We start from the raw sequence: 24,163 nt of genomic DNA, 5'->3' as shown, positions 1-24,163 counted from the left end.
CTCTATATTTTCTTAATTAATTAAAAAAGGAGTCAAGCTTTTATTTAAATTAAGAAACATAGAGGCCAGGCGCAGTGGCTCATGCCTGTATTACTAGCACTTTGGGAGGCCAAGGCAGGTGAATTGTTTGAGCTCAGGAGTTTGAGACCAGCCTGAGCAAGAGTGAGACCCTGTCTCTACTAAAAATAGAAAGAAATTAGTTGGACAACTAAAACTATATGGAAAAATTAGCCGGGCATGGTGGTGCATGTCTGTAGTCCCAGCTACTCGGGAGGCTGAGGCAAGAGGATTGCTTGAGCCCAGGAGTTCGAGGTTGCTGTGAGCTAGGCTGACACTACGGCACTCTAACCTGGGCAACAGAGTGAGACTCTGTCTCAAAAAAAAAAAAAAAAGAAAAGAAATATAAAAGACAAAGTTACAAAGTTAGAGGCATGTTGAAAAGGCTTTCTAAACTGATTTAGACTAGTTTAAATCAAACACTATTGTAGAAAGTAATAAAGATAAGTTAAAGATAATTATATCAAAGGTCTTTCTGGTCATTTGGTCCTGAAAATATCTGATACCACATTAAGGTACATTCTTGTTTATATAGATTTTAGAGAAAATTGAATGTAACCTAACTGACATAAAGTTTTGGTATTTTTTCCAAAGAAGCCAAGATCTCGAATCTGTTGTCAAAGTGAATGCCAGGACAGACAAAACCAGTAGAAGGTAAGAACTGCTTGGATGTCTTTGAATATTGGTTATTTTCTCCCAAATTAATTGTGTGATCTTCTCAATGATATTGAGGGCATCACATCTTTGAGTCTGTCTTTTATCTTTTGTGTCTGATCCCTAGTGTCCTGATCTTTACGTCAAAGAGTCTACAGCATATTCTTTCTAAATTTACACTTATATATAATCCAATAAAATCCTAAAGATTAATTTAACTATATTAAAAATATAAACTATATTTAACAGCCAATTTTATCCTAAAAGTCAATTTAATATCAGTATAATAATTTTCTCCAAACATTTGAATTAATCATCAAGAGTATGGAATGTGTATATATCTAATATTATGGGACTATTTTGAAACTGACCTAAATTTTTTTTTTTATAAAAGAGGTGAAGACCTTGATAATGTTATCAAAGTGAATCAGAAAGGAAATGAAAATACCACTGGGTAAGACTTATCAGCATCTTTAATTCTGGTTTATATAAGTGACAATCAGATGATCAATCAGAAGATAAAATGATTTGGCTTTTTAGCTTCATAACCATATTTTATTGGCATGGAATTGGGCAATAAAGATGGGCCACACAACTGTCCCTTCTTGCCCTCAATAAAATTGCTTCTTTTTGAGGAATTGTCCCAATGTTTGATAGTAAATTGCTTTTTCTCCCAGATTTCGGGGGTTTATTATTTTTAGGGGTGAGTTACTGAATTGAATTTCTTTGTGTCTAAAGAATGCACAGTCTTGACAAAATTTTCAAAGTGGATTTTCAATATGACAAAGAGAGCCAAAAGTGAGCCTTGACCAAAGCTCTTGTAAATCAACTTCTCTAAGGATGGTGGCCCCAGGAGGGAGCCCAGGAGAGAGGCTGGGCAGCTGTGCCCAAGGAGTGAGGACCTCCCACTCTTTGTGTCCTGTTCAGAGATATGTCAACCTGGCAGCAGCACCCAATTGCAATGCTTCTGCCGTCCCTGCTGTCTTTGCATTTAACTTATGCCCCTTTGGTTATCACTCAGTGCATTTTAATGGGGTGGCATGTGTCCCCCTGGGAAGTGAATCATTAATTGTCCTACTATGTGAGGTCTTTTTTCTTGCCTCTTACTACTCACCATAATCAACCTTGAGGCAAATGATATTTTGACAAGATTTGGGCTGGAGAGATAGTTGAGTTTATATGAAAGCATATAATATTATTTTTTTTAATATTGTTAAATCATTATTATTAAATTATTATTCTCAACGTTATTGTTATTATTTAAAAACAGAATAGGCAATTGGATCTGATTGGTTGAGTAGAAATTTACATTCTATCTGGATCCAGTATAGAACTTTATCTAATATTACTTCAATGCCGCCTGTTCAGAGTGTTCTAACAAGATGTCTCTGAGGGCAAAGTTGATTTTGTTAAATAACAAGTTTCACATATACTTATGCATTTTTGAGAACAAAACAAAAACCATATGTTTCTTATTAACAAATAAACAACTTTAAATGGTCTTCAGCTCAAGATGTAAGAGAAGAATTTTTATTTGCATTTAGAGCTTTAAAATTTTACACTGATATAAAGAACTAGCATGTTTACTGCTTATGTTTTCCAACCATTATTCACTTGATTAGTGTTTTATTTTAACAACATTCATTAAAATTTATTTCCTTATTCAAAGAAAACAAGACCTCGATGGGCTTATTAAAGTGACTCCTGAAACAAACAAAAATATGAGGAGGTAAGACATTTAAAGCTTTTCCCCATTTGGTCTGCCATTGGTAAGCACATTAGAATTCTGAGTGCTTTTATTCAGAGAATAAATTGAAACTCAAGCCAAAACTGAGCTCTTTTTACTCCTAACACATCATATTAAGTAAGTGATGCACATAAGTCTCTTCCATCTTATTTTTGGGTGATGTTTGCTACCAAATAATTTTGAGAAGTTAAATGGAAATTTTGACTGACCTTCTCTACTAAGCCAAATGATTTTTTGTATGTATGTGTGAGTACATGTGCATATATGTATGTATAAGTAGTGTTTATGTATAAGTGTATGTGTATATGTATAAGTAGTGTGTGTATTTAAGTGTGTGTGTATATGTAAGTAATGTGTGTATCAGTAGTGTGTGTATAAGTGCATATGTGTATAAGTGCATATGAGTGTATAAGTAGCATGCACATATGTATACGTGTGGATGTGTGAACTGTGTACATGTATAGTGTATGTGTGTGTAGAGTGTGTCTGTGTATGTAGTATAATATGTATTTAAAGATGAAGAACTTAACAAAGTATACTTTGTTAAAAGAGTTCTCCTACCCATGAATTGTCAAGTAATTCTGGAGAGTTTTTGTCCTCTTGGCTTTTTATTCTTTAAAAAGCAGATGGAGTATTTTTGAAACTGAGCTTGTTGGCATATTGCTGAAAATAGTGTACCAAATAATGCCATGTGGTTTCCCTTGAACATTTTCCATTTAGTTAACTCAGTACATGATATTATTTGTTGATTCTAAAATGTGTCACGGATGCCCACAGGCCCAGTTGGCAGAGCAAGGGCTCAGCAAGCTGAAAAGCTGTTGTACACACTGCCAAGCTGTCCTGCTCATGGCCGTGTGGCGTGGTCAAAGGCACAGTGACCTAATGAGTTAGAGGCTTGTACAGTCTTACAACCAACAGACTGAGAAGAAAGCGTTGATTTCCTTGGCTACCTGGGTGGTTCAGGGAGGTAACCCAAGGTAGGATTGTGAGCAGGGAATTGGAAAGGCCTGGGTTCAAATTCTGACTCTGTCACTTGCTAACCATGTCCCTGTGCTTCAATTTACTCATTTTCAAAAGAGGGATCATAGTACTCTCATGCCTGGCACATAGTAGATATAAGTAATTGTTACAATGATATTCAGGTGAATTATGTTTTCCTTTCTAATTTTTATTAGAGTATTTCAAATTGTGACCTATTTTCTTCATATATTGTTGTATGTATATGTGTGCATACCTATGTGTGTACATATGTGTGTGAATGCATACAGATATTTGTGTGCATGTGCACATTCATATGTGCATGTGCTTGTATACTCATGAGTGTGTGTACATGTATGAGTAGTATGTGTACAGGTGTCTGCATTTGTATATGTGCTTCCTGGGAGATAGCAGTTGTCATTTCCTTTTTCTATACATAATGAGGTTCTGTAGATCTTTTAAAAATAAAGCCAAATCACACTCACTCCCTTATTAAAAACTTCCAATGTTCTCCCATCTCAAGTAGAATAAAATTCTAACACTTAGCGATGGCCTTTTGCTTTCTCAATAAAACCCAGCCAAATTGATTTTTTTTCTATTCCAAGCTCATTCCTGCCTTAAGGCTTCTGCATATGCTGTTCCCATTTTCTCGAATGCTCTATCCCCATATTGTCACCTTCTCAAACGGGTCATTTCTGACCACTGAACATAATTATGTCACCACCTCCTCCTGCATCCTCAGTACTACAGGCCGTGGGCACTCTTTTTTATTTTCTTCATAGCATATATGGTTATATGGAATTGTGGCATTCATTTATGTTTAATTGCATATTGCCTGCCTCTCACCAAGTTACACTGGAAGCCTCAAAAGGTCTAATCCTATGTCTGTATTGTTCACATTTATCCCAGCACTGGGGGCAGAGTCTGGCCTGTAGTGGGCTTTGAAAACAAGCTGCGGAGTAAAAGAATGTATAAATACTGAAGACATATACACTATGAGGCATTGCTTCACACAGTTAAACTCAAATATTAATTTACATTATTACATTAATTAGTAGATTAGAACATTAATTAACCCACTCTTTTTCACCGACTTTGTGAACTATGAAATTTAAATAATCTTATACTGTTATGTGCTTTATTAATGTTTAAAGAGATCAAAGTCCTGACAATATAATCAAAGCAAACTCCACAACCAACACAAACAAAAGAAGGAGTTCTAATGCTTACTGTTCTGTTATTTTTTTGAATATTCAAGTCTGGGAATAGCATTCTGGGAATTCTTTTTCTCAGTCACTGGCATTCAAATCCCACGTACTTCATTTAGGCAAAAATCAACAAGGGGTAATCTGGAGTAGAGTGGTTGTTTCTGTGGGGCTAATTGTTTCATTATTTGCATGACAAAGGTCCAAATGTTTTATTGCTGCTTTCAGTATGGGTATCATATTCTCAGACATCTGGATACAAACAAAAAACTTGAATCAACATCTGGCTGATTCAAAATATCTACATCTTTGATGTTGTACAGACAAAACCTCAGAGACTTTTTGACATGATCTAAGTAGGGTCACAGAGTATGGAGAAGTAGAATGTGAAAGTATCTTCCTGTGGATGTTCTTTTCCCCATGTGGCATCCTCTGTAGATCAGAGCAGTTTTTGTTGGTGCTGCTGGTATGTGGAAAACACATGTAGATGCAATAAGAAAAGCAAAATTCCATTAAGATGAGAAACAGACATACACTAAAGGGTAACAATAAACTACTGAAGTGTTTTCAGTGACTGTGTGGAGTTTTAGATAACAGATATAGCTTACATTTCAGAATGTTTCAGAACTCTGTAGATTTTAATCTCCCTATTTTCTGTTGCCAAAACAAGTCAAAATTTGTAGTTTTAACACACAGTTTTAAGTACCAAAAACAGACACCAGGCTGTATATCATGGATTTTTAACATATTGATACATTAATCTTAATACAGTTTTATGATAGACAATCTGCTAATGTATGTCAGTTTAAAAAAACACATATTCTCCAAAGTTGGTTTTAAAGTTCCACATGTTGCAGGTTGATAGTAACAGAGTATGCCTTATGGAATGTTCCATCAGACAAGTATATAGACTAAGTTACAGAGATGTTTTGTGCACCTGCCAAAGGCTGAAAGCACAGCATTAAGTGCATCAAAATAGAGAGTCCTAGTGCAGTACTCACTAGCGGCCAATGGCTCTGAGATTAAATTGTCTCCCTGAGTCTGAATTCAGAGTTTCAGAGATATATACTTCTGCATAGTCACCTTTAACAATCTTCAATTCTTTGGCATGATATTAATCAGTTTTTATACTATTTCTGAGTTTTAATGAATAGTTTTATGCATTTGTTGTCAATCTACCATTAACCTCACCATTTTTTCAATGTTTTAAAGGGGACAAAGCCTTGACAATCTCATCAAAGTGACCCCGGAAGTAAATAGAAGTAACCAAGGGTGAGGATTATGCCTTATTTCTCTTCCTTGCCCTTCCCCATCAATTTGTGGCACTCATGAGAGAAAATGTATTGAAAAACCTCTGGATTGGAATCAGAAAGTCTGAACTCCATTCCTTACCAGCTGGGTGTCTTTGAGCAAGTCCGTTGAACACTGAGTGGAAGCTTCTTTAGTTACAAAATGAGGATCATAATGTTTGTTCTTTCTTTTTCACTTGATAGTTGTGAGGATTGAATGAAATAATGGATATAAAAATCTATTTGAAACAAAAATGTATTAAAAATGAAAATTATTAACAAAACATAGTTTAGTTATAGCCATAGCATTAGATGTAATGCTTATGGGGGCCAGGTGAGAGTTCTTAGCAAATCATTACATTGTTTTTGAATCGATTATTTTTTAAAAACATAATCTCGCCATAATTTTATGGTTTAATTTTGAGGGCAAATGGGAAACTAAGCCAGTATACCAATGATTTGTATGAAGGTCAAAATTTTGCTCAATATTAACCCTAACCCTAATGCTAACTTAATAATATAATTCATTTTGAGCACATATATCCTTTTAATTAAAATAGCCAATTGACTTAAGTCTATTTTTATTCATCATGTTTCTGGTTTTTTGTTTGAAGTGCGAAAGACCTTAATAACCTCATCAAAATGAATCCAAGAACAGAAAAAAGTATGCAAGGGTAAGATTTAATATGCTCCTCCTCCTTTTTATTTCATAGTAACCAATGCTTAAAAGTATAGTTAAATCATCATTTCATCTGACTGATGCTAAACCCAATGATCCTTCAAGAAAAGCCATGTAACCTGATTACCTCATATCTGAAATGTTAACATTTTTGGTCAATTGATTTTTGATACAATGAAGGTACCCTTTGATTAATTAGGTCCACAGCTGCTTTCCCAGGATGGACAGGACATATCTATCTCTGTCTGTCTGTCTATTTATCCATCTATCTATCCTAAACAGATAAGGATGGCACAGTAAAGGGGAAAGAGAACTGAAACTAGACTGGACCCCATGGATGTGGGTCCAGTTCTGGCTCTGCCTGTCTCACCTGTGAGCTTTGGTTTTCTCATCTTCAAAGTGAAGGAAAATTGGACTGTGTGCTCTCTAAACACTTCCAATGCTAATTCAGTTTCTAAGTTTCAGTAAGATGGTTAGTATAAACCACAAGCATTCTGAAGTTAGATTACCTATCTTTATCTTTTTTTATTTCAGAATATTATGGAAGTACAAATGTTTCGGTTATGTGATTTGCTTTTGTGCAGTGTGAGTCAAAGTTTTAAGTGTGGCCATCACCAAGGTAGCATGCATTGTACCAGTTAGGTGTAAATTTACTTGTCCGTTCCTGCCCCCTCCCACCTCCTTGGTTTCTGCTGAGTTTTACTACCATATATATATACATGGGTGTTGATCAGTTAATTGCAATTTAATAACGACTACACGTAGTGTTTGTTTTTCCATTCTTGAGATACTTCGCTTAGAAGAATGGTCTCTAGTTCCATCCAGGTTGTTACAAAAGGTATTAGTTCACCATTTTTATGGCTGCCTAGTATTCCATGGCATACATACACCACATTTTATTAATCCACTCATGTAGTCATGGGGACTTGGATTGATTCTACATCTTTGTGATTGTGAATTGTACTGCAATAAATATTTGAGTGCATGTGTCTTTTTGATAAAATGACTTTTTTTCCTTTGGGTAAATACTCAATAGTGGGATTGCTGGATCAAATAGATTACCTATCTTTAAATCCCAGCCCTGCTACCACAAGTCAGGTGGGAAAATGACTTAATCTTTCTGTGTCTCAGTTTTTCCTCTATGCATTAGCATTGATAATACTTCCTATATCATAGGATTGATGTGAGGATTCAGTTAGATAAATCATGTAAATCACTCAGAACAGTTACCAACACATCAAAACTTTTCTAAAAATTGTCGTTATTATTTCTATGCAGTTATAGTAAGGTCCCTATATAAATACATCTTCACAGTCAACACTGAAAAACCCCAGCTTTCTGAGATGATCTCTGTTTTAATAAATATTTTATAATAGAAAATATTTCTCAGTTTAAACAAATATTTGCAACATTTTATGTAAATTCACCATTTATCTGGTCATTTTTTTTCATGATTTTAAGGGACCAAAGTCTTGACAGCCTCATCAAGGTGGCTCCTGAAACAAATAGAACTGACCAAGGGTAAGGTTTATGGAACCCTTATCTTTCTCCTTTTTTTTTTCCAATTCAACTTTTAAAATATGATAAAATGCATTGTCCCACTATGGACACAACCAGTGATGGGACCCAAAATCAGCAGTTTTTGTGTCAGAAACCTGTTGTTCAAGCCTTTGCTCAGGGTTCCCTGGCCATGGGCTTTTGAGTGAGAGAGAATTCCTTGAAACATAGGAATGATCTCTTAGCAATGTAGGATTTATATTTCATGCTTAAGATGTCCTTAAAATGAATGAGGATTGCCCATGGGACAAAACATCGTGCTTTAGGCAAGCAGCCTAAAGAAAGGTCTTCCTGTGATAAAAAGCTTTCCTTCCTTCTTCCTCCATCATTTATTTCCTCTCTTCTTATTGTCTACCACCCAAACAATTTCTAAAGTTGGGGGTTATTTTTAAAAATTATACTCAGTTGATTGAGATAATAAAAAATACAAAGAATGACATTTATCTTTTATAGAGAGAGCATTTTCTCTGAGACACATCATGTTAAGTAAATAAAGAGATATAACAAAACCATCAATCTATAAACATATATTGTTATGCTAGTTTAAGCATGAGTATCTTTTATAGACACCAGGATACATAGCTTCTTTCTGACAGATTTTCTATCTTGCTTTGCATACAGGAATGCTCTCTATTTTTACAGTATGTAGCTATCAAACAGGGCTTATTTTGACTAGCTCAGAGATCAGCAACTTTTCTTAAAGGGTTAGAGAGTAAATAGTTCAGGTTTGGGGAGACAAAATAGTCTCCATTTTAACTAGTCAACTCTGCCAGTGGTGTGAAAGCAACCGTAAATACTACCTTGTAAACGAATGGATGGGGCTGTGTTCCAATAAAACTTTATTTACAGAACCAGGCTGCAGACTGGATTTAGCTTGAGGGCCATAGTTTGCTGACCTCTAGATAGTATTTCATTTGGTTGGGAGAAGAGGGTCAGCTCTGAAAGTAGTTGAGGTAGCTTCTGAGGTACAACCTGCTGCCCCTTCACTTTTGCATATACTGATTCATTCCCTTTATGATTAAACCAAAGATTTTATTACTCTTTTATCTGAATATTTAGTATTACATTGTCCTTAGATGTTGTTCACCAGATAAGAATGCAATTTTATTGTCATTGTCTGAGGGTCAGACACTGAATTTAGAGACCATATAATACTTTACAGTACAGATTGAGTCAGTGAAAGTTGTCTTTTGTCCCTCTCCCAAGGTGACTTAGTTTCTAAAGGTGAAGATGGCCTTAATTATATGATCTTCCCCATACAGTGTTTGGGCCTCTATTTTAGTAGCCACTTGCTGCCATGTATTGCATTTGGTGGTATGTCCTTTTCTTCTACTTGGTAGGGCAATTTTTGAGTTCATAAAACATTTACTAGCTGTGTAGTCTTAGACAAATTGCTTAACCTCCTTTAAGCCTCAGCTTTTTTATCTGTAAAGTCAGGATTGTAAGAGTTAATTTCTTCTGAGTTGCTAGGAAAATTGAACGTGATCATGCTTGTGAAGTACTTAGTGCTCAGGTATTTATTATACATTATTAATATTATTATTACTGCTTTATTTTTTCTTCATCAAATCCCCGTAGCACTACTCAATACTTAATTTGAAGAAAATACAAAAGAAATTATCCTATTAGGTTGAACATTATGAAATTACTGGCATTCAACTATTTTTGGCCCACAAAATGACAATTTCATACAATTCAACATAATAGAAAACAGCAATTTGCATGGAAGTATGTATACATGATAAAATGAGTGTATACGTTAGTCCCAAAGATTAGTTAAGTGATATAAACCTTTCCAGTTTTTTTTTCTCTTCATACTGTCTAATCATAAAGTATATCAAATTAGGCTTCTTGTTCAGGCCTTTGGTGTTAGGGTTGGTATCATTACTGTGATAATAGTGGTATCTCTTTAGAGCTATTAATGCCTATTTGAGTGTTTAAAATAAAAACATAAATCATATAATCTGAAATCTTCTTGCATTGATTTAGCTTTGCATGAAGTGGGATTCTGAAATGATTTAATTAACATTTTAGAGTAGCAGCAATATTACATATTTACATTATATATAACCTATATAACTTAGAATTGGGAAATAACTCTTTTATAAAAGTCCCAGTTTTTGTTTGTTTGTTTTAGAAGGGAAAAAGCAAGAAACACATGGAAATGATGAAAAATTTTATATTTTTTTCTTGCTCATTATAGTCTCCAAAGAATATTCTAGATGATCTAATTCTATTACACAAATATAATATGGAAAATAAGGAGTTTAGGAGTAATTCTGCTTTGAGGTTGACTTAAAAGAAACAAGAATAAAAATTAGATTCTCATATTTGCAAAGTTGTACAAGAAATGAATTGATAGTAGCCACCTGTTTTTATTTAGCACTAAAAAAAGAATTCATGTAATGATGGAATTTTAAATTGGCAACACTCATTTGATTTAACATTAAGGTTAGAAAATATACAAATTATTGACTTTAGTTGACTTTGTCAGCTATTGAAACTTATAACACGTTTTTTAGGAACCAAGACCTGGGCAATCTTATCAAAGTGATTCCCCCAGAAAACAAAAGGTGAGCTTATTAAGATTGTTGAAGACTCCTGAGCAAGTCACAATTTATACCAAAAAATAAGATTAATTATTTGGCTACAGACATTTTGAAAGGGGACATAAAAAAAAAAAATGAGAACAAATTGATTTGTTGATGTGTAATAATGCTGGATAGGTTTTTCTTTTATTATTGCTTCCATTTATTTCATTATAATATTGTTTCAGATGATAATATTGAAGCTAATCCTGTATAATTACTACTTGAGAAATTCTTTTTGACAGCAATAATAGCATAACTAGATTATAACTATGAATTTGTAGTTAATAAATTATAAGTTCATAAAACTGAATAAACAGAGAATATTGGCTTACTGCTCTCTCACAAATCCAAGGATTATATTTAAATGACTTGTGAGAAAACTGGTTACATAACATTTTTATACTTGATTAGAGTATTTTTTTTACATGACATTGAATTTACTGCTATTCTTGAGAAATTAAGACCTATCATGCATGGAGCAAAAGTTAATAAAAGCATGGCAGAGAAACTCTAAGCTACTTCTCATAGAATTGTTGTGAAGATAATGTTGGTGAAAAGCATTGAGCAGATGTAAGGGATTATTATGAACATAAAAGAGAGTAAGGTGTTCAGGGGAAGGAGTGTAGAGTTTGGGGTCCAGTGGTTGTAGCTTCGATCTTTGTTTACGCTCAGCCACTTCTTAGGTATCTGGCCCCAGGGAGTGTCCTAATCCCTTTGAAACTCAATTTATTATTAATATTTATAAAGGGAAAATGCTAAGATTTACCTCATTGATTTATTTTGAGTATTAAAAAATGGTAACTAATGTATATAAAGTAGAAACTCAGTAAACTTATTACTTTTTACACTAGGATCCTATTGAATGATATACAACTGTGGACAAAAAAAAAAAAAGAAAAAAGAAATGCCAGTATGAAATTTGCTGATTTCCAATTGAAGCTGACCTTTTATTTTATGTTTTATTTTGTTTTAGCAGTGAGCAAGGTCTTGATGAACATATTAAAGTAAGCCCCAAAGCTGTCAAAAACTCCTCTGGGTAAGAGAAGGATGTTATTTATTTGCTTTGATTTATTTCTCCTTAACTAAACACAAAATGAATATACATGACATAATTATTCTATGAAAAACTGAATATAGATCTTAAAATATCATCACAGTTGGAAACCTAGATGTCTAACTATTCATTAATAGCAAGAAAGAGTAGCCACTGAAAACAATGTATAGTGATGCCTGCAATTCTCTCAGCCTCAAGAAGAGCTGAAGGGAGCAACTGGAGAAGTGGGTGGGTAGGAACAACAGTCTATGAGCTGTTTATGTTTTGTTTTGTTTGTGTGGGATTGAGATTAATACTTTTGTCTCTGGAATTGATTAAAATTTATTAATGATAACTAATAAAAAAGACCTAGACACTTCATTAGAGTCATCATTACCAATATCATTCACCTCATTTTAGAAGAGTGTTTTCTGGTAGTCAGTGGAAATTTTATGAGGTTCATTGTTCTTTAGAGGGTTTGCTGCTGCCAGCAAGGTTATGGACTTAAAATTTGATAATTCTTTAAGTAGTGTCAGTAAAATAATAAAATTCACTTTTTGTCTCTGATTACATGAAGATATATAGTATCATTACACATCACTGTTTTTATATATATACATCTTAAGATTATGTTCATGACTTCTCTTTTTAAATTTCATTGGTACATATACAAATTGTAAAATTTTAGAGATAGAAGGAAGGAACTTTAGAGAATCTTAGCCCAGTTGCTTTGAACAATTTTGAAAACCATTGTTCCAGTTGAATCTACTTATTTTGCAGGACAAGAAATTAAGACTCAGAATGGTTAAGTGATTTGACCAGGGTCACAGAGAAAATTAGTGGAAGACTGATAGTGGTTCTGTGATCTCTAGGCAGTGATTAATTACTGAGCACCTACTGGGTTCGCAGCTTACAACTAGGTATCATTACTTGCACATTGGGTATAATTACAGACTGTGGATGCCAAAAAGAGAAGTCAGTAGACATATTCAATCTTATTAGCAGCAGGCAATTAACATAGATTAAAGCTAATTATGTACCAGGGGCTCAGAGATGTTACTCCAAGACAATAATAGGTTGTCAATTTAATATATTACATTTTGGAGCACTCACGTACTGCTTGCTGAATATAGAATGTGTTGTCAGTGAGTTGTATTTAAAAAGAAAAAGAGATATTGAAGAGCTAATAAACACATAGGTGGTGAAATTCATATTCATAGACTCCTAGGAGTCGACGTTAGAGATGGACAGAGCCTTAGAGATTATCCAATCCAATTTCCTCATTAACAGGAGAGAATACTGAGGCCAGGGCAAAAATTTAATAGTCTTCTGTGAGGTCTTCTAACTCCCAGCCCAACTCCTAGTCTTTGCACCCTGGCACATAGACTTTGATCTTAAAATATGTGAAAATTAAGTAAGCACCTTGGCCAATAGTAGAAGCTATAAAGATAGGATTGTTGCTCTTGTTGCAGGATAGACAGATGTTTTTTACTGTTCTCAGGGGTCACATGAAAGATTACTTCACAGATTACAATGGCACAAATGTGCAAATTACTACAAAACACTTTACAATTTTTAAACTACATGGAAATAACACCTAAATCTTCTAATATATCCTTTACTACACCCTTAAAGCCAAATAAATGAAAGCAGTCACTTAAGTAGAAAAAATGTTACATTTTCCCTAGATAAAATTTAGATATGATTGCTTTATTTGCAGGATGTAGGGCCTGGAAAAAATGTCTATAAATTTGTTGTCTTCACAAATTGCAGAATGCTATCAACTGAGGCAATTCAGGACTGTTACTGAGATCTTTAGGCTTTATGAAACAATGGTTTGAATATCATTGTTGTAGGTTGTTGGAGAAATCAAATTTTCTGTGCTCAGTAGAACAGTAAAAATGGAAGTTCTCATGTTTGTTTTTGCATTTTCTATGTCATTTCCTCTTAATTATGCTGGCACATGAGTATTATATGTAGTTACACTAAACAATATTGTGATTAATTTTATATATTTAAAAAGTTGTGGTTTTTGAACATACCATTGCCTCTACAAAGTTTTGTTCTTTACATATTTTTTTGAAATATATAGAATTTACCTCATTTTAAGAACTGTTGTCTTTCTGGCACAGTTTAGTTTTATAACAGATTTTGGCTGGGCACGGTGGCTCTTGCCTGTAATCTCAGCACTTTGGGAGGATCACTTGAAGCCAGAAGTCTGAGACCAGCCTGGGCAATAGCTAGACCCCATCTCTACAAAAAATAAAAATAAAAAAATTAGCCAGGTGTGGTGGTGCACGCCTGTAGTCCTAGCTAATCAGGAGGCTGAGGCAGGAGGATCACTTGAACCCAGGAGTTTGAGGTTGCTGTGACCTATGGTGATGCTACTGCACTCTAGCCTGGGCAACAGAGTGAGACCCTGTCTCAAAAAATAAATTGATTAATCAAAGTAATGGCTCTTGCAATCAATTTATACAAGGTAATTGTGTTGTGGATAGTTCTCATATGCCAATCATTCTTTTAATAGTATTTATAGACACCAATTATCTTTAATTGAGCATATTATTATTGACAATAATGTAAAACTGTGAAAATTCAGTTAGGGACTTTCCATCAACCATGGAGATGTGAGCACCATGATGAAGACATCAAACTAAATGAAACTATGAGGTCGAAAACACTTTCTATGGAAAAATTGAGGGTTGGGGGAGGGAAATGTAGACCTTTTTTCAAACCTTTTGACGCTATCTCTAAATGGCTCCCTTTTAGTTCCGGACCTTGCATCAATCTTTTTGATGGATAAATATGTATTTTATTCTTATATAAGAGAAAAGGACTGTTGGGGGAAGGAGGACAGGCAGGTCACTGTCCCAGATGGTGCTGGAAAGCAGGTGTTAACAGTCCTGCAATTCTTGCTGTGGTATTTGCCTTGTGTTTCTCTGAATAAATATTAAACTGTGTTTAGAGGAATGCTTCAAAAAATCACTACTGTCCAGCCCTTAAAACAAGGCCTTATACTGAGGCAGTGAATAATAGCAAACTGAATGGGAGGAAATACTGTTCTGTGGCTGAGAAGGGAAACAGGGAGTGGACAGTTTTCAGAATATGTGATTATGAACAACTGAGTTAACTCAGTTTTTCAGTCATCATAGAGGAAGAATAGTCACAATTTTGATGGATTGCTGGAACTCCCTTTGCCAGTCCGTATGTTAAGAATAATCCCAGCTTTACAGCCTATTTTTTAAAAATGATATCCTTAGCTGGTAAACATGACTTTAAAAATGATAAGGACATCAGAATCAGTTTGTATCGTCATAATGTTAAAACATTTGAGAGTGAAAAATTGTCACTCACCAGATATTTGCTATGGAACACTTAACCAGCAGGCCCTTGGCAATAAAATGTGTGAAGTCAGAGTAAGTTTTCCTCTGATACAGCATAATTCTTTCTCCCCTAACCTGGTTGGAAAACATATTTCATGGCTGCTCAATAGCAAAACAATATGTCTTATACTATAATCCTTTGTTTCCATTTCCAATGACCTTAAACCTGTATTATCTCTAACCTAAGCTACTTTAATCTTTTTTCCCCCTCTTAAAGAAACCAAGATCTTGATAAGCTCATCAAAGTGAATCCTGAAATTCTCACAAACAACCAAAGGTAATAGAACTATGTTATTTTTAATGTGCTTTGGTCAGGAAGAATATTTTATTTTATTATTATTTCAAGCAGATTTTTAACCTTAATGATCTTACCAAAAGAACTTCATAATTAACCTGCTCTCTTTTTATTTTCCTATTTAAAGAAACCAGGATCTTGATAAGCTCATCAAAGTGAATCCTGCAGTAATCCGAAACAATCAGAGGTAATCAAATAAACACAGTCGATTCATGTTTTCATCTGTCTGTTGCCCCTGAATGAAGTGGATTTTTAACATTGCTTTATTGATACTACAACCCCCAAACCTATTACTAATCTGAACTTCTTTTCTTTCTTTTTTAAACAGCCAGGGCTTGGACAACCTTATTAAAGTGAAACCTTCAGCTCTCAGAAACGCTAATCGGTAAATGACCTTGCCTGACTATCTGGACATGTTCCCAGGGTTTTAGGGTATGAGCTTTCTTTCTCTCGGGCTTCTCTTTCTTTCTTTCCAGCTCCTTCCTCCCTTCTTCCCTCCCTCCCTTTTTTCCTTCTTTCCAATTTCTTTCTTTCTTTCTTATTCTTCCAAGAAGGCTTTTGGTTTTCTTTAGTGATTTAAATGAGGACACATTTATAACCCATGTGTCTCCTGTCAACAAGGAAACATATTGCACTCTTCTGGAATCAATTGCACTATTTTGGAATCAGTTCTGAGCTTCTTATTTGCACTAAGACAACTCTGTATTTATTGTTTATAGAAAATAGAGTTCCAGGACTGAAATGAAAAAATGAGTAAAATTAAATAATAAGAAAAAATAATTTTGAAAAAGTTAAACCAAATAAGTGATTTACATGGGTCTATAGAGCATTGAAAAGAAGATTTGGGGGTCTTCAAAATCCCAGATCAACAGCTAGTGTGGGTTCACAAAATATTACAGCAGATTTTAAACTTGAACTTCCATTTAGAGTTCTGAAAATATCTTATAATTTATTTTTATGTGATATCTTTCACTTAAAGTGCTTTATTAATATATAGTAAAGTAATAGAAAATACACAAGAGTGTACTGTGTCAGAAATCCATATTGTTCTGCTCACTTGAAATTTTATCATAATAAATACATAGCTGGGAATAATAGTCCAATACTCTGAAATGAAGAGAATAAATTCGCACATCAAGAGGTACTTTGAACCCACTAGGAGAAAAAGGAAAGTCCCTTATTTTGTTCTTTCTGTTCATATGTTTTGTCACTGGGTGTTGGGGGTCTTTGAAGTAGGAAGGAGCAAATGCAGTTGAGCAATTACAACTTAGAGAGTAGCATTTATTGAGCACCTTGTATGTGACTTGGCAAATTGTATACATTTAATCCTCAGGACAAACCATGAGAAATATATTCATGCACCCTTTTTATAGAAGAAGAAAGTATAGCTCAAAGATACTAAATAACCTTCTCAAGAAAGAAAACACACCTTGGATCTAAACTTAGGTACTTTGTTACAACCTAGAGAAAAAACAAAAGATCATTGGTTAAATCAGCTCAGACTCCCTTTTTCCCATCCTTCTTATCCCCTATGTCCCTCCCCTCCCCATGCCCAGTTAAAGGACTATAATCAGATATATTTATTCTAGAGAATTGTTAAAATGACAGGAGAGAAAGCACTTGCTGTATGGAGATTTTCTGATAGCTGAAATAATAGCTGACTTTTTGTGTGAACCCTGCTGCTGATAATTGCATGGAAATATCTTTATTAAGTAGAACCCTTTCTTTATAGAGGTATTTCTTGGGCAGATTTTTCTTTTTATCAGTAACGGTTTTAGGAAGTTCCAAATCATGTTGAAGGTGGTTAGGTTTAATAACCACATTGTGTAATAGCTAACAGTGGGAAATGTAGTTTCTTTTTCTATCTCTCCCCCCCCCCTGCCTTTCTCCCTCCCCGCCCCACACCTCTTATCTCTCTCCCTCCGACAAATGTGCTGTGCTGACAATGATAGCTTTCTCATAAGAGTTTTGCATTTTGTTTTATTAGAAGAGGCTAATTTTCTAAAAGAGTAGCTTGTGTTTCAGTAACTCCTAATCAAATTATTGATAGAAAGAGGACATTTTCCTTATACAGATATGGTTACCATAAAAAAGAAATTTAAAAATATTGGCCATCATGTTGTTTTAAGATAGCAGCTTGATCCACAAATCTAACCTAAGCTATATCTGATTATTCTTTAGTAGTATACCAGATTTCATAGTAGTCAGTGAAGCTGTTCAAGAATTATCACAGAGCAGACAAAACAGGAAAGACTAACAGTCTATTTGAAAAAAGTTACTTCATTCAATTGGTTCAGCTACCTGTATCTATAATGTATCCATGCAGCCCTGTTGATTTTTTTTTTTTTTTTTTTTTTTTTTTGAGACAGAGTGTCGCTTTGTTGCCCTGGCTAGAGTGAGTGCCGTGGCGTCAGCCTAGCTCACAGCAACCTCAAACTCCTGGGCTTAAGCGATCCTACTGCCTCAGCCTCCCGAGTAGCTGGGACTACAGGCATGCGCCACCATGCCCGGCTAATTTTTTCTATATATATTTTAGTTGGCCAGATAATTTCTTTCTATTTTTAGTAGAGACGGGGTCTCGCTCTTGCTCAGGCTGGTCTCGAACTCCTGACCTTGAGCGATCCTCCCGCCTCGGCCTCCCAGAGTGCTAGGATTACAGGCGTGAGCCACCGCGCCCGGCCAAGCCCTGTTGATTTTAATGTAGGTAAGGAGAAGGATATTTTAAAGCACCTCCCAGTAGGAAGAACAGCCACAAGGTTCTTTTACATCAATTCAGTGTGACACAAGCACTGATTATTTAATAGTATAACAGCAGTGAATCAGAGTTCTTTTATGTGACTTTGCTGACATTTCCAGCAGCTGTATATTTAATTCACAGTTAGGGGCTGAATAAAATTCAGTCATCGATCAGAATGTAAGCAGGCATTCCTGAGCTCTTTCTAGGAACACAGTAATCAGAAAAAATGCAGATGGGCATAGAATTTTCATTTATTCCGTGAGAATTTGCATGACATTTAGCAATAACAGTTTTATATTGTCATGAACCAACATTAAAGAGAGATATTCAGTTACCTGTAGCCTATAAACTGTTGTTAGACTAATTATTAAAACTCTAAAGTTCTGCTCCCAAATGAATATTGAAAAGAATCTAGTGACACTAAGACCTTCTCATTTAGGGAAGGCATCCTGAATCTAAAGTAGAAAAAAAAAAATCTTAACTATTTGTGGTATTATACTTCCATCTTTTTAAGGGCTTCCTATTTGTCAAGACATCACCACGTTTTTAGTATTTCAGTGAGAGGAGAGTTCCTTTCTAGCAATCTATTGTGTATTTCTCATATTTCTGCTCAGGACATAAACTTGGGGGTAAACTTGACTCTATTGCTTCATTCCCCACAATCAATCAGTCAATCACTTTGGGTGCTTCTCCTAATAATCTAAGATCCTTCTTCATGCCCACTGCTACTATAGTCTAGATTACTCTTCAGACTCTTAACTGGTCCCTCTGCTGCCAGTCTTGCCCTTCAATCCATTCACCACACTGTGGGGTGATCTTCCTAAGACACAAATCTGAGCATGTCATTCTTCTGATTTAACTCCTTCTTTGGCTTCCCACTGGATAATGGCCACTTTAACCTGGTCTCCCACCATGATCTGGCCAGCACCATCTCCTGTTACTCTCCGCCCATAAGCAAACTCCACCCACACACACTCTAACTTGCACACTCTTCACTCATTCATTGCTGTTGCATGGATATCCTTTAGGTATCAGCTTAGGTGTCCTTCTCTCAGGTTCTGGGAAGCCCCCCAAGCTACCTTGTCTGGATCAGGTGCTTCTTCTAGATGTTCCCAGGCTCTCCCATCTTTTCTGTCCCATAGCATTAGTCTCTTAGAAGGAGTTATTGTTTAATCATCCCTCTTCGGCTATAAGATCTTAAGGGTAAGGACTGGGTCTGTCTTGTTTATTGCTTTATCTATAGTGCATAGCACAATGCTTGGCATATATTAGGTGTTAAACAAATATTCTACAAATTAAAGGCTAAATATCAAACTAATCAACACTTTGTGATAGTTCGTCTAAAGTCTATTGCCATCTAGCTTTAACATTCGGAGCCCCCATGAGTGAAACCAGATGGAAGGAATCTGGTTTCTTATGACTGATCTCTTTGCTTGAGCCAATAGCTGTCTTTTGCTCATGACAAACAGTATATGAGTATGATCTCAATGAACTATAGTGAATTAGAGCCACTGAAATTCTTGGTCACATGTTATATTTAAAGTACCCAAATTGCCCAACTTCTCTATGGACTTGTTAATTTCTTTAAAATATTTAAGAACCCCTAGTTGAAAAGAATTATAAAAATGTATAACGATATATAAAGTTGGTCCCATTTTGCTGTGTCAGTAAGTTGAAGAATTATGCCAATTCTTTCACTGTATTCTCTATTCCTTTCAGAAAGACAGATATTCCTTTTTATAATAACAAAAGCCTAAACCTAAGATTTAGTTCCTGCCATAAAAGAAATACCGTAGCAAATTTTTTATGTGGGGTCTCTTAATTTTGTAAATGTGTTTGATACTCTACAAAAGCAATTAAAGTTAGCCATCTATAGAGGAACATATTGCTGCCTATTAATAAATACCCCCCACACCCACATAAGAGAGGAAGAAGTTAGAGAAGAGCTAGTAGCTTTCTCTCATGCAGAGCTTATTCTAGAAAAAGTGGTATAGTAAGAGATATAATTCATGGGTCCCCAGAATCTCTATTTGTTTTTCCTTCACTTGCTTTCCCACTTCCTTAAAGTGATGGTGGGAAATAGATTACACTATTATAACATGGATAAATTCTTATATTCAGAAATGATCTCATGGCTTTACCCCACACATAATGCGTATTTTCCCCAAAATATTTTGAAATATATATTTTAAAACATTTTTAGTTGCAATAGTTAGTAACAATTTGCTCTTTAGTAAATTTCTGTATCTATAGAGAGTTGGTAATTTTCTTGGAATTAATTCCAACTGCTCATAAATGTACAAAATTATAAGGTCTTCCTTCCACTGCAACTGCCATGGAAAGGGTTTGGAATCAAGCCTTTGCTCAACCCTGCAGCATTTGGCTGGCCTTCTATAAAAATCTATTTTTCACACTTTGACTCACAGTTCTTCCTTTTCTACTACAGTGTAAAAGAAAATGCAATAGATTTGGTCTTGATTAAAGAACAAAAATTTATTTTTATATCCTTTAACTTGGAAAGGTTATGAGCAGTCTGAGCTTCTTTTATTAGGTCTTCAAAAATAGCTGCTGACATCAATGAGAGTGAATAAGCAAAGTAAATACACATTTTGTATTTTTCATAAACTGGAACTTTGTATTTAGCTTTAAATATTAGTACAAATTATTCAGATTTAAATCTTACAATCCACTGTACCAAACTTGATATGTGATACTGTGTAATAAAATAAGAAAACTTTCATGAAACAACAAATAATTGGTTTATTATTTGTGATGCCTAAATAATGCTCCTACCAAATTGGCAAAGGCTTTTCCAGACTCCTTAAAAAAGAAAAAAGAAGGTGAATTATCAGTGTTATACCTAATATATTAATAACTAATATGTAAATAACATACCAGAGGACCTTGTATCTCATGAAAGAGTATCAAGTCATTAATGCAGCCCAGGATTTAAGAATCTGATCACTGCATTCATCCTGCACATTTTGAATTGTTTATTCAAATTTTGAGTCAATTTCCTATGTTTCTGTAATCTCAAAAGCCTGAATGAAGTTTCCAAGTACAGCCTCAAATCTTGAGTGTTTCATAAATTAGTTAATTGGCCTGGGAAAATTCACTGAGGTGGCCCTTCTGAGCTCCAGATGTTGTCCTGCAGGATTTTGTGAGATCTGAATCAGATAATTCATGTGGAAATCCACAGTTAGTACTTTGTGGCGCAGAGTTAGTACTCATTAAATGTTAGCCAAGGGCCAGGCGCGGTGGCTCACGCCTGTAATCCTAGCACTCTGGGAGGCCGAGGCAGGCAGATTGTTTGAGCTCAGGAGTTCGAGAGCAGCCTGAGCAAGAGCGAGACCCCCGTCTCTACTAAAAATACAAAGAAATGATCTGGACAGCTAAAAATATATATAGAAAAAATTAGCTGGGCATGGTGGCACATGCCTGTAGTCCCAGCTACTCGGGAGGCTGAGGCAGGAGGATAGCTCGAGCCCAGGAGTTTGAGGTTGCTGTAAGCTAGGAGGACGCCATAGCACTCTAGCCCAGGCAACAGAGTGAGACTCTGCCTCAACAACAACAACAAAAAAATGTTAGCCAAGTGTGAATACAAATCAGTGGTTTCTTTTCAGATCAGATTTCCCAAACCTTTCAAAAAGTTAGTTTTGTATTTCTCTCTCATAACACAATCCACACGTTCATATTTGATCCATGAATTATATGGATCAAATAGCTCAATGTCAGATTTCCATCTCTTATATCCTTATAGGCTACAAATGACTATGTTTAATATTATGTACTGGTTTTTAAGTTTTTTTACTAATATTTGCTTATTTCCCAAAATTATGTTGTAACTAAATCATATATATATATATATATATATATATTTTTTTTTTTTTTTTCAGAGACCAGGACCTGGACAATTTGATTAAAGTAAATTCTCATGTGTCTGAAAATAAGAATGAAAGGTAAAGCTTATTACAATTTACTTTATTTCTTATGAGTTCCCTATGTGCCTGCATAAATTGTGTGACTTCAGAAGATTTTCTGGGGAGTTGAATTGTATTATGGTATTTAAATATAAATACTATCCGAATACAAAAAATTATGGTACAGGGTACTTAATATATGGGAAAAAATTAACAAAATTCTAATTCTGTTAGAACTTCTGACTCAAGGCCTGCTGTTCTATTGCTTAGTGTAAAAGGCATCATGGATGCCTTTTTTGGGGCTGTGAAGATTTATTTTTACTTACTGTTGCTTGGTAGGTTTTCTGCAGTGCATAAAGCACTCTGAGAATCTCTTCCTTGGATACCTAGTGCTAAAAGAATGCACAAATTCATCACAGCCACAAAACAGTACCTAATTTTGAAATTTCTTTACACCACAGAATATAATGGTTTTAAAACTGTTGTTCAGGGTTTGCCCTTACAAGGAAGGTTAGGATAAAAGGTATACTTCACTGTTGTTACAGACTATTTAAATTCAGAAAGAATAACTTTTCCATGTTTAGCAATTCTTATCCCACATATGGGGGAACTTTAAAAATAATAATTTTGAATCTTTCCCTCCTAAGATACAGCTGCATTTTCTGTTAGTTTTATTTATGTGAAGAGATGATATTGTTGGTACTGTCTTCAGAGAATGGAAAAGTTGGGAAAAGTAGTGGCTCATTTTTTTCCCCCAAACATGTTTTGAAAAGGCTCTTGAATCTAACAGATAGTCTCTTTCTGTTTCCTTAATTTCCCAAATCATCTTCTGCTTTCCTTTTTGTGATTCCCAAGAATGCCTTTGATAAAATGAGGGAGGATAAATTTTCAGTAGGATCTGCTTATCCTGGAAACATATCTACTATTTTAGGATTAGGACCGGGCTTACAGTTAACCAACTTCATTCAAATATTATTTGGAAGTGCCTGAGGTAAAAAAAAAAAAATTACAAGTAAATGATTATAATTAAGGAACTTCCCATTTAATATGATTTGAGAGGTGCTTCAGTTTTGGATGGGCTTGTTCATGAAACGGGATTTTTATTGGAGGGATTAATGAGGAAATGGAATTTCATGGAAATTTAAAAGCAGAAATGGTGGCATGGTCAGGCCTTGGAAAGGTCTGAATTGTTCATTCTTGAAAAGAAATTTTGTCAGGAATCCTTGAAAACTAACCCTAGTTCCTTGTCATTAATGTAACTCAGCTACTCCCTGAGTGCTGGCTTCTGCCTTTCCCTTTCTCTTTTTCTCTTTCTCTTTCTCTTTCTCTTTCTCTTTCTCTTTCCTTTACTTATTGGCTTCCTTATTCTCTACTCTGAATCTGTTTGATAACCCAGAATTTCTACTGCTTCCCTGTTTCCAAATCCTCATAACTTCAGCTTACTTTAGCTTTTCATGGTCTCTAAAGAATCAAATTAGAAAGATGAGAGTCTTGGGCCAATCTGCTAAATTGAAACTTGATTCACTTTATGAATATATTCACTTTATATTATAATTAGATACCCAGGCAAATACATGTTTTATAATTTGATTTATTAGGAATAACTTTAAATGTTTTTATTTGAATTCTAAATGATGGAGTCTTTCCCTAAACTAAATGGCTAGTGATTGTGAGTGAAATAAATTTCATAGAGCCATTTCACAGATTTCGAGGACATGTAATACTTTTAAAGTCATATAGAGTAGCCAGGGAATTTTGTTTATGTATTCATTAGTTGATGGGTATTTGGATTGTTTCCACTATTGGCTTATAATTCACTATTATGAATAATGCTGCTATGAACATTCATATACACATTTCTGCATGAAAATATGTTTCCATTTCTCTTGGATATATGCCTAGGAGTGAGACTATTGGATCACATAGTAATTCTTTGTTTAACCATTTGAGGAACTATCAGACTATTTTTCAAAGCAGCCACATCATTTTATTAATATATTCTCACAAGCAATGTATGAAGGTTTTAGGTAGCTAAATT

General features: G+C 34.8%; 1 protein-coding gene across 4 annotated transcripts in view; it reads left to right on the top strand.

Moving 5' to 3' along the window:
* Window positions 1-24,163, top strand: part of SCEL (sciellin) — a 162,631-nt gene that overhangs the window by 123,123 nt on the left and 15,345 nt on the right. For 3 of the 4 annotated variants that reach the window (XM_069467135.1, XM_069467133.1, XM_069467134.1), the window contains 12 exons: window positions 652-711; window positions 1,106-1,165; window positions 2,381-2,440; window positions 5,854-5,913; window positions 6,545-6,604; window positions 8,071-8,130; window positions 10,689-10,739; window positions 11,731-11,793; window positions 15,391-15,450; window positions 15,596-15,655; window positions 15,797-15,853; window positions 22,102-22,164. In XM_069467135.1, coding sequence (XP_069323236.1) covers window positions 652-711; window positions 1,106-1,165; window positions 2,381-2,440; window positions 5,854-5,913; window positions 6,545-6,604; window positions 8,071-8,130; window positions 10,689-10,739; window positions 11,731-11,793; window positions 15,391-15,450; window positions 15,596-15,655; window positions 15,797-15,853; window positions 22,102-22,164 — 714 coding nt within the window. The remainder of the gene's footprint in view (window positions 1-651; window positions 712-1,105; window positions 1,166-2,380; window positions 2,441-5,853; window positions 5,914-6,544; window positions 6,605-8,070; window positions 8,131-10,688; window positions 10,740-11,730; window positions 11,794-15,390; window positions 15,451-15,595; window positions 15,656-15,796; window positions 15,854-22,101; window positions 22,165-24,163) is intronic. The other variant, XM_069467136.1, reaches the window with a different exon arrangement.

The sequence above is a fragment of the Eulemur rufifrons genome, chromosome 4 (genome assembly GCF_041146395.1).
Source record: "Eulemur rufifrons isolate Redbay chromosome 4, OSU_ERuf_1, whole genome shotgun sequence".
Lineage (NCBI taxonomy): Eukaryota > Metazoa > Chordata > Mammalia > Primates > Lemuridae > Eulemur > Eulemur rufifrons.
Note: the sequence above shows the minus strand (reverse complement) of the source record. Positions and strands in the feature narration are given on the sequence as shown.